This window comes from Anarrhichthys ocellatus, unplaced genomic scaffold, assembly GCF_004355925.1.
Source record: "Anarrhichthys ocellatus isolate YVR2014 unplaced genomic scaffold, GSC_Weel_1.0 scaffold16, whole genome shotgun sequence".
Classification (NCBI taxonomy): domain Eukaryota; kingdom Metazoa; phylum Chordata; class Actinopteri; order Perciformes; family Anarhichadidae; genus Anarrhichthys; species Anarrhichthys ocellatus.
In genome coordinates this window covers 7,837,403-7,855,802 of record NW_022280046.1, presented here as the reverse complement: position 1 = coordinate 7,855,802, position 18,400 = coordinate 7,837,403, and the positions used below count along the sequence as shown (strand labels likewise).

Sequence of the window (18,400 nt, the reverse complement as noted above, 5' to 3'; positions counted from 1 at the left end):
ACTGGAAAAAGCACAGTGTCAGTCACACACACGAAAATAGATTTTAATCTCAAGGCACTTCCTGGTTAAAACAATGTTAAAATAAACAAGTCACCATAATCTGAGACGGCTACCAGTACTGCCTCTTTTGCATGCATAAATGACAACGACATAAGACACATTGTGTACTGTATACACTCTATTCTTTCCTTGATTGTCAGAGTTATTACATTATCTGTCCTCATCTCCCTAAGTCTATTTTCCGAATGCGTGGTATCATTCCTCAGCTTAGATGGAGGTAAAACAGTAGGAGGTGGTCCTGCCTTTGCGGAGAGCGAGTCTCGATAGGTTAATTGCATCTGGAAGACTGCTCGTTGACTAATCAGGTCTGATATGTGATGCATTGTTCCCTTGCCGCTGCAGAGTCGTGCCTGGTGTCAGACGAGCTGCTGCAGTACCGCCACTATGCATCCAAGCAGCTGTTCGATAAGGACCTGACTGATGAGCAGGAGGAGGAAGTCCTCGCCCAGTTCGCAGCGCTGGATCCAGAGAAGAAGGGTCATGTCGAATGGTTCGACTTCCTTTACTTCGAGTCTCTGACAGTGTTGCGGAAGTTTCGCTCAGAGGTAAAGTATTAAGAAGAGGAAACAAGTTGCATATATTCAAAACATCTAACTGTAAAGCAAGGAATCTCTGTCTGTACGTGTGTGTGTGTGTGTGTGTGTGTGTGTGTGTGTGTGATCTATTTCATACTTGGCTTTTCAGTACCACCAGGCTCAGGAACAGCTTCATACCACCGGCCTGAGACTCTGAGCTCATAACTAAGACACTTTACCTCATACTTAACTTAGTGTTTTACAAAAGGTTTACATCTCTGCCTTTAAGGACTGAGTCGAGCATGTCTTCCGCAGCTCATTGATTGTAGTGCATTTTTGCTTTTTGATGCAACATATAATACAACCAAACAATCGGCTCCTTCCGAGCAGGCATGGGCTCCAAATGGCCACGCTCCAAACAGGCTCTCCACTAGTAATTATAACAGAACTTATACACTCCCTGATTTCACCACAGCATCCGATGACGCCCTGAAAATCCCCCAAACCACCTGACATAAAGTATTATCCTCACCATTACAATCATGGAACGTGCAAACTATCCTGCTCCTACTACTTGCTGACAAAAGGCCATAGGTAATCAAATCATCATTTTTATTTGTTTGTTTAATTACTCAACAATCTTTTTCTCAGCTGTTCTTTTTTAAATCATGAAATATAATTCCTGAGCCCCAGGATATATGGCGTTTGTTTTGCTAGGCGACATCAAGTAAAACAGGAAAAGGTTCACTAGGCTTTGCCGGGAGTAAGACATTCTCAAATCGTGACCATAGTGAACCGACAAGAAAAAGAGAATAATGCTTAAAACCGTCTTTCCAGCAGAGACAACGTTATGTAACTCTCTCTCTCTCTCACACACACACACACACACACACAGTTGCATTTTCTCTCTGCTCCTCTCTCCCAAATTAATCCACACCTTCCAACCAATCAGAGCGCAGAATTCTACTTCGCCATGATGTGACTCAAGCTCACTGTGTTTATATTCTTTCATTCACACCATAATGCAGAGCAACGGAGGGATGAGAAGGTTTACCTCGTCTCGCTCTTCAAAAAGAGACTTTCTTTCGGTTGCTGTGGCAGAGATCAGCAAAAAACTGAATAAATATTTGCTAATCAGCCTTGCAGAGAATGCAGGTCAAAGACAGGTCAAACACAGGTCAAAGACTACTTTATGTTGAGGTTAGTTTGATCGTAAGACTCCGAGGCAAATGCTACATAGAAGTTGGCTTGCATCCACCTCCCTGAATAATAATTAATTTTACTTCACAACAGTTTCAAATTCGTGCTTTGGCTTGACTCTGGGGGTAGCATGGGGAACATCGGCGCCAGCAGAATATGTCAGACAGTGCTAATGTGATTGATGGGATTAAGGCCAAAGATGTCGGAACTAAAAAACCTTTTCCAGGTTCCTAAATTACAGCAGCGTAAAAGGGGAAGGGGATTAATATGGTAATATCAAAACTACATAATCTCAAACACTGTTTGGATTTGTTTGTTTTTCTAGAACTCAATGGTGCGCCTGTTGACTGCCAAGGAGAGAAACAACGCCCGGTCAGTGTTCCTGGGTCTGGACCTGGATGAAGACGGCGTGATCACAAGAGCAGAATGCCGCCAGGCCCAGCAGTCCTGGTTCCACAAGCTCAACAAAGATTCGCAGTCTTGCAATGTGAGGTGAGCACACCAAAAAAAAAGGGCCAGTGTATCCCAACAAGATATCGTAACATTCAAAGCCCCGAGCATGAGTTTGAACCCTTTGAGGAAAACATAAGTATTTCATGTCTAGACTGAGATCAAAGGCACACGTCTGTGTTCAAGTCTGGCAGGAGTTTTTGGAGGAGTGAGGATCTCATCTGTATGCCAACTGACTGCAGCTGGCAGAGGGTAAAAGAAAAAAAAGGTTTGGCTGCTTAGGGAGTAGAGACCGTCAGAAAGAAGACTGGAAGCAAGATAACGAGCCACGTTCTTTCCTCGTTACATATTCTTCCTCTGGTGGACATAATCCCCAGTAACAGTGTCAATTTTGATTGCTTTGCAGATGACACGCATCTTTACTTGTCCAATATATTAAATGAGGAAATCAGTCTTTTGTGTTTTCAGCATCAGGGATGGACAAAAGCAAGGTTCAGTGTCAGTTCAGTGGTAAAACCTGGGCTTAAACCTAATTGAAATCAGAGTTTATAATTAAATACTAATATATTTTTCACTCTATATCTCATATATCTTATCATATATGTTAGACGTTCATAACAGCGCAAAATGAGATCTTATATGACTTTCTTAGAGCTGCATTTGTGTCACATTTTGCACTCATCTGCATTTACATTCACTTCTGTATTTCAAAACATTACTATTAATACTTTCAAGATAATACTGCCACCAATAGAAATATTAAGATAAATTCATAATTAGTTAAGTCATTTTATATTTTTTGCCGTTTAAGTTCCACACATCTATTTCCTACTACTTTTTGTAATTGTAAGCAGCTATAATCAATAATATTCTGTTATAAAACTGCATGAAATGATAATGTGAAAAGGGGCTGCTCGTAGTGATGAACCTACAGAGAATTATCACTGAAGATCTCGGCTTCATGTGGTTTAATATTAAATTTTAGCTCATTGTTCAGCTGTCTGGCTGCTACATTAGTGTTTTGGTTCAGTCTCACTGCTCCCATAACTAGCCGGTGAACATAATGAAGCATTTAGCAGCTGAAGTACCAGATACTTCCTTCAGCTGTTGGTAGAGACCAAAAACAGAGACTAAAGAGACTAAGAGAGAGAGAGTACATGTTGGACTTACATTCACCAGGTGGACACAAACGTGAACCCAAATGAATAGCACTGTTGCTCCGTAACTGCTGGATGTGTAAATAAGCAACTGTCAGCAACTTAAATGGTTGATGATATGTCAATGTCATGTTCGTGTGTTTCTGCTGGCCAAAAAAACAAAAACGGTTTCATTACCGTATTGCTCAGACGGAAAGTTAATGCATCAGTATGCCATTTATTTTGTTAATCTACTCTGACAAATTCACTTTTAGGAGAAAGGCCTTAAATCACAACCTGAACCATTTAACTAATGTACTTGCCCAAAGTGCTCGGACCTCTGATGAAGGGGGTAAAGTGTACTGTCTGTCAACTAGGCATCAATACGGTAGCTTTTAGAGTTTAACCATTGCAAAGTAAATCTCATCTACGTGGATCAGGAACATTAAATCACACAGGGTTTGCCGGGCTGTATTACTACAGCTGTGACTCTGCAGTCTTTGAATGCAAAACAGAAAACTTATTTTAGCTTTAGAGACGGAGGAGGAAAATTAAAGTGAACACAGGCATTCTTATACCACTGCAGCATTTGCTGATTACATCATTTGCATACGCTGAGATGTCAAATGGGAGCACAGTATCTATACATGAAAACAGGAATAAAAAACTCCCCACAATATACTTTCAGCATAGATTATACATGAACTCAAATATTTCAACAACCCTGTCCTGTAGTTTTCGCGCCGGTCGCATTTATAATTCAACGCGTCCTCTGACTAGTGCGCCCAATCAAAACCCACAGCTAATGACCCTTCAAGTATCTGCTTTGAATACAATTTCCCCAAAGTCAGGCAGCACAAAACTGGCCTCGTCCTACCTCCCTCTCGCTCTGCGCTGTAACAAGACACAATGCTCTGTCTTTGTCCCTCTGCAGCTCTCACCTCAAACACTTGAAAGAATCTCAGGTCTTCGACTGGCACGGTGTCCAGTGCAGAATGCAAAATATGCTCACGCCAGCACAACGCAGATGGAGAAATTGAAAAGGGGAATTATAAATCAGGTGTAGATTAAAAGTTAAAAACAAGTAAAGTAAATGTAGCCAGTTTCGCCTGTCATGTTAAAAGCACACAACTAATGCGTTTCATTCAATAATGTATTCCGTGCTGCCACACATGTCATAAGCAGGCACTTAGTTGCCCGCCAGTTTGATGCCGAGTACGATGGAATTCCTGCTTTTAATAAATTGTCACGTATTAGATTGATGAAGCTGGTTTCTTTTGCTTTTGCCTGGAACTCACTTGAATTGTGCTCTTTTGAAGCCTCTCGAAGGAGACTCAGTACAGAACTGTTTGCACTGTTGTTTTGGCTGAGATCGATTAATGTTTGGCCCCTGACATGGCCACATGGTCTGCTCACAATAACTAGAACAAACACTGCAACTAATACTACCTTTTTGTTCATAGCAGATCAAAGGAGAGGCAAAATATTAGATGCATTTCACAATATAACGCAATCCGGTGCAACTCCACCGCAAAGTAGAGCCTTGAAAAATGAATCAACAGCGCTCTGAAAAAAAGTCAGAGCAAAAACTGAACATAATAACCTTCAGAAAAAGCTCTCCTAGCTGGATGATTATTGTACTGGATTGCATTGTACAGCTGTTATTTTTATAGTGTCCATCCCTTGTAGTCTCTATTTGATTCGTTTAATATTATTTATGGCAGAAAATGCTATAAAGGATCACATTCAATATTGCGCAATACATGGGATATACATTTAAAAAAAAAAAATATATATATATATATATATATATATATATGCTCTTTCATCAGTTTTTACACTCATAGACAGACCTCATCAGATGGACTCTGATGAGGTCCCGTTTGTTTGTTGTGTGTGTGTGTGTGTGTATGTGTCAGTGGTTGAAAAAGTATTCAGAAGGCCAGCATTAAATAAAAGTTCACAAGTATTACCAAAAAAATATACTCAAATATCAAAATTGTAAGTGCTCATAACGGAGAATGAACCCTTTGAGAGTGTTACTTTTATTACTGCGTATTATTGCTAATCCATTTGTAAAGCAAATTATATGATATCCACCCTTGGAATGCAGTGGAGTACAAGTATGACGTATCATTAAATGAAAGTACATTTTTGTACTGGAATAAAAGGACTTTCCATTGGTGTTGTATGTGAACTGTGTGTGTGTGTGTGTGTGTGTGTGTGTGTGTGTGTGTGTGCATGTTCTTGTTACTGCTTATAACCTTCTTGTGCTGTCAAATCTCCTCTGCTGTACCATTTCCATCCCTCTCACCTATTCAACATGCGGCATTCCCCCACAGACTCATGGGACTCTGCTCTCCTATGAATTGTGGGTGAGTGTGACTCAGCACCGCACGGCTTGCCTCCTTTTTCCTCACCTGATCTCCCTCGAGCACCCCCGTTATCCTCGAGCATTCTCAGACAGCCCCCACCGTTAAGACTTCATTCGGAAGTTAACCCCTAGCTCATAAAAAAGAAGAAGAAAAAAGCGAGCATATTCAGCAATCAAAGATGGCTGTATCCTTGAATGGAGTTTAACGAGCAGAGTGTGAGCCCTTCATATGATTAGCTCTTGTTATGCCGAGGCGTAGATAAGATTCAGGCTGGCCTCTAATTATAGGGATCAAAAGAAAGCCTTTTGTTCTCGTCGGGGGAGCTTTGCTTTAAAAGCCTCACTTATCAATGTAAGAGGACACTGTGGACCAAAGGGGTGCGAGTGCGAGCTGTGCACAGCGGGTCCACGCTTCACGTTAAGATGCAACCTCATTTGTGCTCATTAGAAAGCAAATAAAAATCAAATGAGTCAGAAACCTCATTATTTTCGCAGGCTCATAGACCTTCACAAGCTACAGTGTGAGGGTGAACATGGGGGTTTCAAGCAGCTGTCAGTCAGAAGATTCATCAGAAGAGATTCTATCCGACTCTGAAAGATCTAAAACTCATGACTCGTGAGGTTGTGGAAGACAAGTCGTCTCGGTTTCTAGTGAAATGGAAAGTGACATTGGCTTGCTCCATATTGTTTTCTATAACTGTGTTTGATTTGGCTTCAGAAAGAAAATCCACGTTAAAAAGAATTCATATTGGGTGTGAAAATGTATTTTTGACTGCAAACAGATGTTCACTTTCTATCTTACCACTGGGTCAAACGGAGCATCGTCTCCTGAGGAATAAGAGCTAATAAGTTGAACTCGAGTAAAGATTTTCTTCGCCATAATTCAGTCCCGATAGCGATACCTGGGCTTTTGGTATCATCCGATACGGAGTACCGATCCAATACCAGTGTTTAATTAATAAGATGTATGCCTCACTGTGTGGAAGAGACTGGGATCATTCTTTGATGATGAAGGCAACATCAGGCTTGATTTAAACATTGTTGTATTAACTTCTTAATGCATAGATATAAATGTACTGATTTGTTATTTATTAAAATAATGGCATCCGTTATCAGATCGGCTTATTGTCACCGATATCCTATCAAGCTGTGCGAGTCCATATCAGACCGATATCTGATATCAGTATCGGTGCATCTCTAGAATTGAACATTGCACAAACCCCCTGATTTTGGACAGTAGTGTCTGTATCTTTGAGCAATGCTTTTCTCTGTTTTATGACATAGTGATATGATTCCCTTGGAGTTTCAGACTGTTGATGACGAAACAAGACACAACCTCATGACTTCTGACAAACTGTAGCGGCCTTTTCTAGCATTTTATATACTTTATAATAAGTATAAGTAAAATAATTGCTGATTAAAATATGTATGCATTTCAGCACTATTGAGACTGAAAACAGTGATGTCACCACATTTTTAAGAACTTGGCCTACAGACAAATCCGTTGGCGTAACTGCGTTAAAACTAGCAGGAATTACTAAATAAAAATCAGAAAGGTAAAAGAGCTCCACACCACAAGAGAAGGAAGAGCTAACCAGGTTGTTGGCTCACCATTGTATCACTCCGTCTCTACACTGGGTGCTTCCTGCTCCGTTCTTTGTCGGCATGCCGCTCAGAATGCAATCCAAACATGAGAGTTTTATGGAGATTTATGGGAGTTAAATTTGTTTTTTTGGATCAGAGACTTGTGACTTTTACTTTCCAATTTCTACAAAGTTGAAGTTAACTGTTGGAGCAGCTGATGGCGGTACAGTCCAGACAAGACTTCTTGCCGTCTGTTATAACTGGACCGAATTTTGTTGATTTTATTGCCATCTGATGACTGTATTTTCAACACATAACCAGTTCTACACAATCTCTTGGACAAGAGAACTCAGAAAGTAAAATCCTTCAAACTTTAAACTTGAATCCTTCTCACACAGTACAGTGTTTTACAAGGTGTTACAAGTGGCGACTTGTCTGCTTCTTTCTGCAACTCAGATTCCTCTAAATATTATGAAGTACTGACTAACTCTTTGGGCTTACCAATATCCCATCCAAATAAGTATTATTTAAATGTAGGAATTACGGCTGTGGATCAGAAAATGCCCTTATGTTTCATTAAAGTCACTATCGGTCTTCACTTGTTCAAAAAGTTTGCATGGTGCATTCCCTTGTTCTTCCCTTTTTTTCAGAGCAAGGAAGGTCTTATCTTGTCATTGACTGTTCTTGTAGCCTTCTCTCTGACTGGTACTTTTCTGTCCTTTGTGCAGCATCAGTCATGTTGGCCCCATGTGCGAGAGCAGTCCAGCCAGCTCTGGCAGTGAAAGGAGCAAGACTGATGACAGCAGGTTTGTCCTCTTATATTTTAAGTGTGTTAATGAGTGTGTGTGATTCAGAATACAATTGATAGAAATTACAATATGACAGACATAGACGGTGTATAAGAAGTAGACGTAGTCACCATGACACCACCGAGTTCGGCATTTTGACCATCGCCATCTTTGTTTTTTGGAACCAGAGGGTTGAGCTAAGTACAATCAAATGCAAAATGTTACAATGAACTTACATGAACTGAAAGCAAACTGAAAGGGTAAAAGTTGAAACACAAAAACAAGGACATGTCCGTGGTAGCCACGCCCTAAAGCATACTCTGATTTATTATTTATTTTATTCTGAATTGGACAATAATTTACATAATGAACATCATGCTGGACTGAAGACGACTTGAAACCAACCACTGAGACTATAAACTTATGTTTACAATGTTTACTGAGGTAATAAATCAAGTGAGAAGTAGAGTCATTTTCTCATAGACTTCTATACAACCAGACATAATTTTGCAACCAGAGAAATCGCCCCCTCAAGGCCATTAGAAAGTATGCAGGTTGAAGATGCCTCCGCATTAGCTTCACTTTTCAGACCCGGAGGTTTCCACCCGATTACAGCCTTGCATTGAATAACAATTTGGTGAAGCTCTCCTCTCACGGCTCTTGCGTCTAACAGGCTTCACAGGCCTGCTGTCTCCCTTCAGCTTTGAAATTTACATGAACTTGTTAACCCTAGCAGAATAGGCTTTTTCCCACCAGACCCGCCAAACAAAAGCTGCGTGATGTCCCCGCAGCGTTCCAAGCTGTTCAAAGACAGTGAGCATTTTGTGGGCAGAAAAAGTGAGATTGATTTTGAGCCAAACAACCTAGAAGACTGCAGCACGGACGGCGGCGACTTTCCTGCTTCAGGCTTCGCCGTCCCTCCAAATAACCTGGAACTCTGATTCAGAGTCGCCAGATCATGAAGACAAATCCTTTTTTTTTACATCATTAAAAACAGGGTCACTGATATTTTTTTTCATTGGAAAAAAACAAAAACCTAGCTAATTTCTTAATACAGCTGGGCACTGTAGTTTTCAGCAAATATTGCTCTAACCCGAGTAATCAATGCTTTTTTAGCGGACAATTTTACCAGCAGATAAATACACATTTGGTGCAATATATTGAGTGTATTGGCACCTGGATGGTGTATAGGATTGACTCAACATAAGCTACAGTACACATGTTCATTGTTATAAAGGAAACATCTCATCAAGTGCAACAATGTGGCTCATCAACTACGTTTACATGCACTAAATATAGTTTTCGGCCCTCATTTTGAAAAAGAAAATATTCCTAATAAGTTGTGTCCATGGCTGATGAATATTAATATTTTGTTGGACCGTGTGAACACATCCTCCCTCTTTCATTTCTTCAACCACCTTCTTGAAAAGGTTGGCATAGCGATATTTGCGCATATCCAAAAACCTGTTGGTATCCAAGTCCTTCATAATGCTTAAAATGTGTTTCTCTTTCCGACCAGAAATGTGGGCTTTTCTTTTGGCCAAGCAGCTCTACTGCAGCTTTTAAACTATTGTTTGGTTGGTTAGTGTTCAACACACAGAGCTGGTCGTAAACAGAAAAGAGGCCACGTGTCGCAAAGTACAGAACACTATTGACAAGCATATTCCAAATGTGCTGTGTACATGTCCAAAGAAATGCACCTGAAAGTCGAATATTTTTGGCGAAAATACTCCATTTGGAATAAGGCCTAATTAAGAATATCCAAACGGAATATTGTCATATTCTGAATAATAGTGGAACATGAGTGCGCATGTAAACTTAATCACTGATTCATTTTTAATAGTTTCGGCAAAATGGAGCTCAATGACACATAGAAGGAAGATTGGCTTTGGCTACAGACGCCATACTTGGTAGTAGATTCAATTCATTGTTAGTTTTAGTCTTTTTCTCTTTTGACAGAACGCAACATATTGACAGTATAAACTATAGTCAAACAAACAGCCTTTTCTCTGTTGTTCTGTTGTTGTTGTAAATGAATAAAAACTCTCTTCATCCAACAGGCCAGTGACCTGGGCAGACTTTTTAAAGGAGAGTGCCATCTACCTATTGGCTGCGCGGCCCAATAGTTCTGCCATGCACATCCGTGTGCCTCTATAGTCCAGGATCCTCCACTGCACCCCAGCAGAGAGAGAGAGGGGGAGAGAGAGAGAGAGATGGAAGGTGTACCCTATAGTCTACAGACGAGTGGAGGAAGATAGACGCGCTGATAAGCGAAGAGCAACTGAGCAAACTGGATGAAGCACTGAGAGACAGTGGATCAAGGCATCGACGGAACCTCTCCCTCCTCTGCGTCACCCCCCAACCCAACTACACCCGACAACACGCCCCGCTGATTGACACACCGGCGACGCAAGCGACAGAAGCCATCACAGGTCCACGACACCAACAAAATACTTCAGACAAAATGTGAGGGATAAATGGGACGGGGAAGAGAACAACCCGTCGGTCAATTTGGAAAATGTTGAGTGTAGCGATCGCGCGTACAAATCCAAGCTCCCAGGATGCTCGCACTATACGAATACCACACACTGTTTGGCCCTCCAGCTGCATAACACCCCTCTTTCCATGCGGGAACGTCAGCGTGACAGGCTGTTACTGTTTCAATTATTCATTCCCTCGGGCCTCATCGTGCCCTAATAATAGTTCCTTGCTGCTGTAATGGGATTGTGTTATTCACCATCAAAATTGTTAATCACACTACACAAGAGGCACATGCAAATTCATTATTGGTAGTGTTTGACAAGACTTCTGGGGTGGAGATTAACCCCGCAGCTGCCATTCTCTGAACGTATACCAAAATGGGAATGAAAAGCTGTCCGCATAGCTGATATTATATGAAGAACTGCTAATCACGCTGGTATAAATTATTATTATGCATCAAAATAAAGCTGTATTTATTCCTGTATCCTCCGATGTATCCTCTGTTTATCCCCAGCCTCATCCAAGAGTCTATGTTCTTCCGAAGTACTAACCGTGAAAAAAAAGGGGACGTGAACGTTAACGAAAGCTAACCCGGGTAAAAGACGTGCATATACTGCCATATAGTAGATTTGGTTCCCATTGCGCTCAGAGCTGCACTTTGACAAGGTGGGAACATCCGCCCTCCTCTTGTAGTGTCCTTATTTGCACTGTGGGAACGGGGAAGTGGATGGGCTGCTGTGTGACATAATAACTGTCAGCAAAATTGCTGAAAGACAATGGGTGATCTGGCGCAAGAGTTTGTCCTTTGTTAATACAGGAAGCACTGTTAAAAATAAGACATGTTAATGGAAAAAACGTGGTTGGGATTCTATAATGTTACAGGTTATACAATAATTTAAAATGCACATGAAAACTGCCTGTAGAATCACTGGAAACGTGCTGTAACCAGTAGAACTTCATGTATTGTTTATGCCATGTAATGACGGGTCTATGTCCTATTATTAAATAAAGTATGGTTATGACATGAATCTTGATTGTCTGAGGGATATGTCACAGTGCTGAAATAAATGCATGGCATTTGACCTCCTTGAGAATCTTGGGTTTCTTTCTTTTCTCCTTTTTTTAAAACTCCAATGCCAACCAAAAAAAGAAACCAAAATATTAATAAGGATATTTTTCCCACAAACAATACATGTGAAAATTAGGCAAACGTGTGTAATATTACATATAAAGGACCTGTCACGGCCATCACACATATTCACTCTAGTAAAATAAATAAAGGCTCAGCAAAGGCTCCTTAAGAGGCAAAAATCCCCTTGTTATTAACTTTTGTAGGGTAGCAATAGAAAGCGTCCTTACCAAAAACACAACAAATATGGCTTGGGATGAGCACGGCTCTGCAGCGTGCCTTTAGAGCTGCCCAGGACACCATTGGTACCCATATACCGAGCACCAGTGATAGCGCTCAGATGAGCCCAAAGGATGCTTAAAGCCGATGCCTCTCCCATCCACAGCCTGTTCACCCGGCTGCCATCTGGCAAGAGATACAGCGGTATCCGCTGCTGAGCAGAATACAGAGCAGCTTCTTTCCTCAGGCTGCGGGACTCCTCACATCCACCGCATCCTCTACACATCATCGTGAATAAACGGCTTTTATCATAAACCTCAGCGCTGCATGTCACACATGTACTATACGTTGTACTGTATCATTGGTCTTACTTGTAAATATTTTGATTTTGTGCTACTTTGTTCGACTCTATTGCCTATTTTATTCTTTTATTCTAGTCTGATTTAAAATATTTAGAAAACGTGCGATTACAGTGGCTATAAAGTAGCATTGCATTTAAACTGGTTTAGAATACTGCCAGTTATCAGCTCCCTCAACGTGATTGCCCTCTGCTCATTATTCCAAAAGGATGGAGCAGAAAACAGCTTACAACTGCTGCTTCATCCAGTGTCATTGCACAATTATACATTCCACAGCGGGCACAGGGCTTACCTTACACTTACAATCGCAAAACGCGTTCCGTACGTTTGAGATTGAATGCCAAGAGGGTCGTAGCACAGGGACAGTCAGGAATGGCACTGGTAGAGCGGACAGGAGCTGATTGTTTGCTCAAGTTTACATCAAAGAGGAGAGCTCTAGAGAGGCATCATGGCCACTGGACCTTTCACCTGCCTGCAATAAAAATGAAGGATCGATTTCGTACTGCCAAGAGGTCACCTTCTCACTAGGGGGTTTGCCAGAGAGAGGTGGACAGAAACTGAGGGACAGAATACAGACACTTAACCAAAGTTTTTTTGGATCCATCGACTGAGGTGTCAACGAGGACATAGACTCCATATTCTTTCCATTTTTACAACAGCCTGTATTAAAACCTATATGTGGATACCTATCTTCCATGTCAACTCATTCTCAATCCCAATGCGACAAATACGCTATGAAACGCACCTTACATAGTGCTGCAGGAATGAGTCCTTAAACCTTGAAATGAGTCAGCATTTTTGCACTTCCGGTTCCCTCGTCTCGAAGTCAATGAGTTTTTTTCTGTGTATTTGGTTAGATAGAATAAGGTTTGCGGTCAACATAAGCTTAAAAGATTTCAATGATTTGTTCTATGATAAAAAAAAAAGTAGGTATATACCCATCTTGTGAAACTTAAAGCTTTTACGTGTCCTAAAAAAAGCCAAAGCTAACAAGTGGCTAAACTTCATCACTCAAACTAGTTTGCCTTCACAGCCACTTTGTCTGTACTTGCGTTCATACAACCGTGGTGTAGTTTGTTTACAGCCAACATTAGTTTTTACTTCTGTAAATTGCATTTATGCTTCAAAGACCATAAAAGTAGTGTTCATTTGAGAAGATTATCTTACTGAAGAAAACATGTAAATATCCTTAAAAGCTTGTGTTTGCCACAGAGTTTATTTTTATGCAATAATCCAAAATCCGATGGAAAAACCCCTTTGGCTTTTTGTAAAGGGAACCAGTATGATGCTAATTTACGGGGTTGGCCTACAAAAATACGTCATCGCTGCACTCTACTACTAGTCCACACAAGGTGGGTGGGACGACAGTAGATGTGTCAAGCAAACACTGGACTTTCATCCAGGAGACCACTGTATGTTTCCTGTGCAAAACTAATTTTCGAATTCTCAATGAATTTTGATGTCAGTCATTAGTCAAGTGAGTCGTTTGTCACGTAAGTCATTGGTGTCGTTAGCCGTGGGACTTACATGAGTTGCTAGTCACGTGACTCGTTTGTCCCTAGTTAGTCACGTGAGGTTTAGTCAAGTTATGTCAACCACCCTATTTTGCTCAACCTAACTAACTGTGAAGGTGAAAGTTTATTTTGAAAAGGCCCTCTGCGTGTAACAAGTGTTTATTGACACGCCTTCCCTGACACGTCCAAACTAACGCTAAAGGGGTTCATAGAGCGTCATAGTTTGAAGCTTAGGAGCACTGAACAAACTGGGGTATTTCATGCATTGGGGCGAGAATGTGTTGTCCACGTATGATGTATAAAAAAAACAAAAATTCTTCTTAACCTCTTCTCATGTTCCGTTCGTGTGTTTTCATTATTTTTTATTTATTTCACCTTCATGTTATTATCCGGGTCATGTGATTGCCCCCCATTGTAACTCTATAAATGTGAGTCCAATACTCGTGTTGTCTGTTTGTTACTAGCCCTAAGGAAGACCTGAAGTGGTTAAAGCATGTTGTCTTTTGATGATTTAGCCACTACAAAAAAGGCTTACTAAATATTTCCTTCCTCGTGGTTACTTGTTTTTATATTTTGGAGTGCCTGGATTGCCTTCCTGCTTGTCCAGAATTTAGTAGTAGTCCGACAATGGAGTCGTAAAGGCTCTTCTGCCTCGAAGCTTGTCTCATTTTTCTTTTTTATCTGTAAGTAAAACAAAAATACAATGTCAGTAGCATCTCCGGAAATGCTAAACTGAAGGTCGCACAGTAAGAATGGGAGAGAGAACAACACACACAGTAGAAATAGAGAGAAAGACACAGAGACAAAACAGGAAAGAGATGAAAGGACACAAAGTGAGAGAGAGTGTGTGTGGGAGAGAAATCATTTAGATGAGGATCTTATCTAATTATTTCATAACTGATTCAATCATGGTGTTGTTGACCGGGCTAATGGCTGCATTAAATGCTGAGTCAAACGGGAAACTTGAGCTCTGAATTAGTCCAAGGTTGTCCCACCCAAGTAGCCTCACAAATTACCGGGCTAATGAGAAATATTGTTTAAAGCCCTGTGATGCAGCCTTCATGTCATTTGGGATACTCAACTTAGGATCAAGTCTTTATGTCTACCAAAGAAAAGTTGTATATATATATATATATATATACTATATATATATATATATATATATATATATATATATATATATATATTTAAAAAAAAAGAGAAAATATTTTTTTCCAGTCTAAAACAAATGAATACATTTGCCAATGTTTGCAAATGTAACCAATTGAGATTGACTTCTTTCAAGATGTTTTGGAATCAAATCTCATTTTCAATATCTATGTCCGCCACAAGGATCATGCGATTGGTCGTGTGTGTGAGTGTGCGCCTCTGTGTCTGTCCATGTCTAATCTCCCATTCTGCTGCAGCAAACTGCTGAATATTTCGGGTGGCCAGTTATGGCTGCATACTCAAGGACCTCTCATGGTTGCCGTCACTCACACTGCTGAGTACATTGCCACTTGTAAGTCACTTGAAATGTCTTATACGTCGAGTTTGAGACAATTGACTGCATACATCACTGCTTGTTTTTGAGTTTGAATAAAGTGTGTTTTACAATCCCTTATAGCCCATCAGAGTGTAAACGGGGGGTTAGCCAACAATACAGCAGCGGCCGTTGAAGACACACCTCTCAGAGATCTGCACTTTATTAAGTGCACCTTTCTAGTTTTTTTTGTTTTGAATACAGACATTTCTGAAAACATTTTTTTAAAGTGCACCCACTTTCACAATCCATTTTATACTTGCTTGCACATGTTATGACAGGGTGTAAAGACGACTCTTTCTTTGATAAAAGAGTGGAATTCAACCTTGGACAGCTTTAACCTAAGGCGTATTGATTGCGACAAAAGAGAAGGCAGTTCTTATATTGTGTACAACAGAGTTTTACACAGAGATGTAAGTCAGCTGCACTTGTGCGTATAACTCGGTTTGATGGAGGTGTCAGTGGAACTATTCATTCAGCAATGTTGTTGCAGTTAATTTAAACTTTTAGTAGACCATAGTAAATCTAGACAAGATGTAAGATCACTTGACTGATCAAGTTTTGAAGCAAGAAGTGTGAAACTCACAGACAAAATGAAAGAGATGTTTTGAAATCCCATATACACCGTATATATGCCAGATTTTCAGGATTTTACCTGAAGGTTGAGGCTGGCATTATTTTGTATTTTTTCTAATGGTGATCAAATCCCATTATGAGACCAAAACCAACCATCAATCGACCCGAACGAGTATTGTCCAAATTGTGACGCAGCTTAATCCTCTGTGCCATAAACACATCTATGAGGCAGTGTTGCACTAGTTGACCTGTTCCAGCATTACAAACATGGGCACTGTAGTTTTTATATCAGTCAAACATACATTGTTTAGCTTCTATAAATACTCGGGAGAACGCTGAACGTGTATTAATCCCCCTCAGAAAATAGTCCACAAGAAATGCACAATTAACTACTGTTTGATTAATGCTTAAACTGCAGTGCCCATAATTCTAAAAACTGACTGAGCCTTTTTTGATTATGAAATGAGAATGTTTATTACATTTTATTTTGGTAGGAACCAATGAGCCTTGGCTACAAACAGGGAGGGGAAGTCAGACAGTATTGTTATTGGTTTTCATTTAATGTTTGGGGATAATAACCTTTTTTCCTTTAAGCCTGGAAAAGAAGATTTTTGTATTCCATAATGTTTCAATTTCAGCACTTTAAAGAAACAGGTTTTTATTCAATGTTTCATAAAAATTGCATGAACACAAGCGTGACAAGTTTTTTGCATCACGCAAAGATTGTGGGTCTGTAAGGGTGTTAAGGCAACAAGTGTGACTTTGTGAGTCCCCCCCCCCCCCTCCCATGTGTAATCCAGAGTAACTCAGTATAAAAGGTTATCTGGCTTGTCCTACAGAGAGTCTATCAGGGCCAGCTGCTGGCTGAGGTGCTGCGGCTGCTGCTGCTGTGTGATGACTTCACTCAGCATGGATGACTTGTGGTAAACAACAGTGGCAGTGTGGTCATGGCTCTGGGGAAAGGGCGCCAGAATGGAGCCGCGGCAAAATGTCAGCCCGTCACTCACACCGCGGAGTTCATCGGCAGGTCTGTTGGCCAATGCAGGATTTCTATGAGCGCTCCCAGTTTGGGCTTTAGCTTTTGGCGTTTTGGAGGGAAATTCTATCAAAGTGAACATTGAAGGTGTTGTTATGAAAAAGGAAATTCTAAATATCTTATAATAATGATAATAAAATAGAGATCAGGAGATGACCAGGGATCAGGGTTAACCCCCTCCAGCCTCAGTCCTTGTTTGCCAACTGATTTTCAACACATCAAAACTAACAACACACCACACCATCTCTCCGATCCATTTTTAGATCTGCCTCCACTCGCAGGCGAAGACATCACAGCCCACCTCCAACCAGGCCAACTTCTTCCTTGGAGCCCACTCAGTCTCCTCAGCTGTCGTGCTGCCAATTACAGCCACAGCCGTCGGGTTGCAGGACGGCCGTCTAACAGGCCTGGCTTTTTAGATTTTTAGGACTCATTTGATAAGCGCTCTTGACAAAAAAGTGTCGAGAGGGGACCGAAATGTTAGCATGATTACAAAATTGTGATGCTGAGCAAGAGGACTGTGCAGGACTTAAATGATGCATTCCAACGCACCAGTTTGATGTGCAAATACCTCCTTTGAAAAAAAAAAAAAATTTCATGAAATACTGAAATGCTCCAATTAAAATGCTGTGTGGCACATATCCCTCCTCTGCTCTATCTGCACAAAAACATGCACATATCAATTATTTTCATCACACAATAACAGTCTTCTTGCGTTCACATGTCTCAATAATATTTCCTTGCAGATGAGAAGCCATCTGAAAAGAAACCGACAAAATAAGCTGGTTATTACGAGGCATAAAGGCTGTGGAGGGAAAAATGAAATCCATGTAATTGAACACCCGGTGTGGAGTGAAATCTGTGTACTGCATGCAACTGTGACAATTCGGGACTGCGTCTGCTGCGACATTGTAGATAATAGGGCCTTGCCACATGTAGATTCTTGTGTTTTGAAATGGTCCAGTGGAATCTAACCTCCCTTCAGTTCACACATCTCTGCTGGACACATTTTCTTTCTTCATTTATTTAGCTCCTCATTTTGTGCAACCCCCTAACTCTGTGTCTGAAGGATGTCGGATGGCTGTTCATGTGAAAGATAATTGGTGCAGTTAGCGCACAGTGGCGAGGGGACAAAAACAAAAGAGGAAAATACGCTGTTTTGGCTTTTGTCGCAGCTTATCATGACCCTACAAAAAGAAAATACTGTAGGAGAAGGTGCCCCAAAAAAAAAGAGGACATACACCAACAGCTATACTGTTTAAAATGTTCAGCTTGTATTGCATGCGTTAGGCCCCTAAAAAATGAACCAAAAAATGCAAAATGATACGAGATAAGAACATTGACAAACTGGGGCCATTTTGGCACATTGTGGCACAACAACACTGCTCAAGGCAATTGGGACTACAGCAGCTGCGTGACGTTTGGCACTGATTTAGGATCAGATTGGGCTGCCTGAT

At 40.8% G+C, this 18,400-nt stretch overlaps 1 protein-coding gene across 1 annotated transcript in view; it reads left to right on the top strand.

The window, feature by feature from the left end:
* phf24 (PHD finger protein 24) overlaps window positions 1-11,675 on the top strand; it is a 33,410-nt gene extending 21,735 nt beyond the window's left edge. The window contains exons 5-8 of the mRNA XM_031855669.1: window positions 403-605; window positions 2,101-2,267; window positions 8,048-8,125; window positions 10,168-11,675. Coding sequence (XP_031711529.1) covers window positions 403-605; window positions 2,101-2,267; window positions 8,048-8,125; window positions 10,168-10,264 — 545 coding nt within the window. The 3' untranslated portion in view covers window positions 10,265-11,675. The remainder of the gene's footprint in view (window positions 1-402; window positions 606-2,100; window positions 2,268-8,047; window positions 8,126-10,167) is intronic.
* The last annotated feature ends 6,725 nt before the right edge of the window (window positions 11,676-18,400 follow it).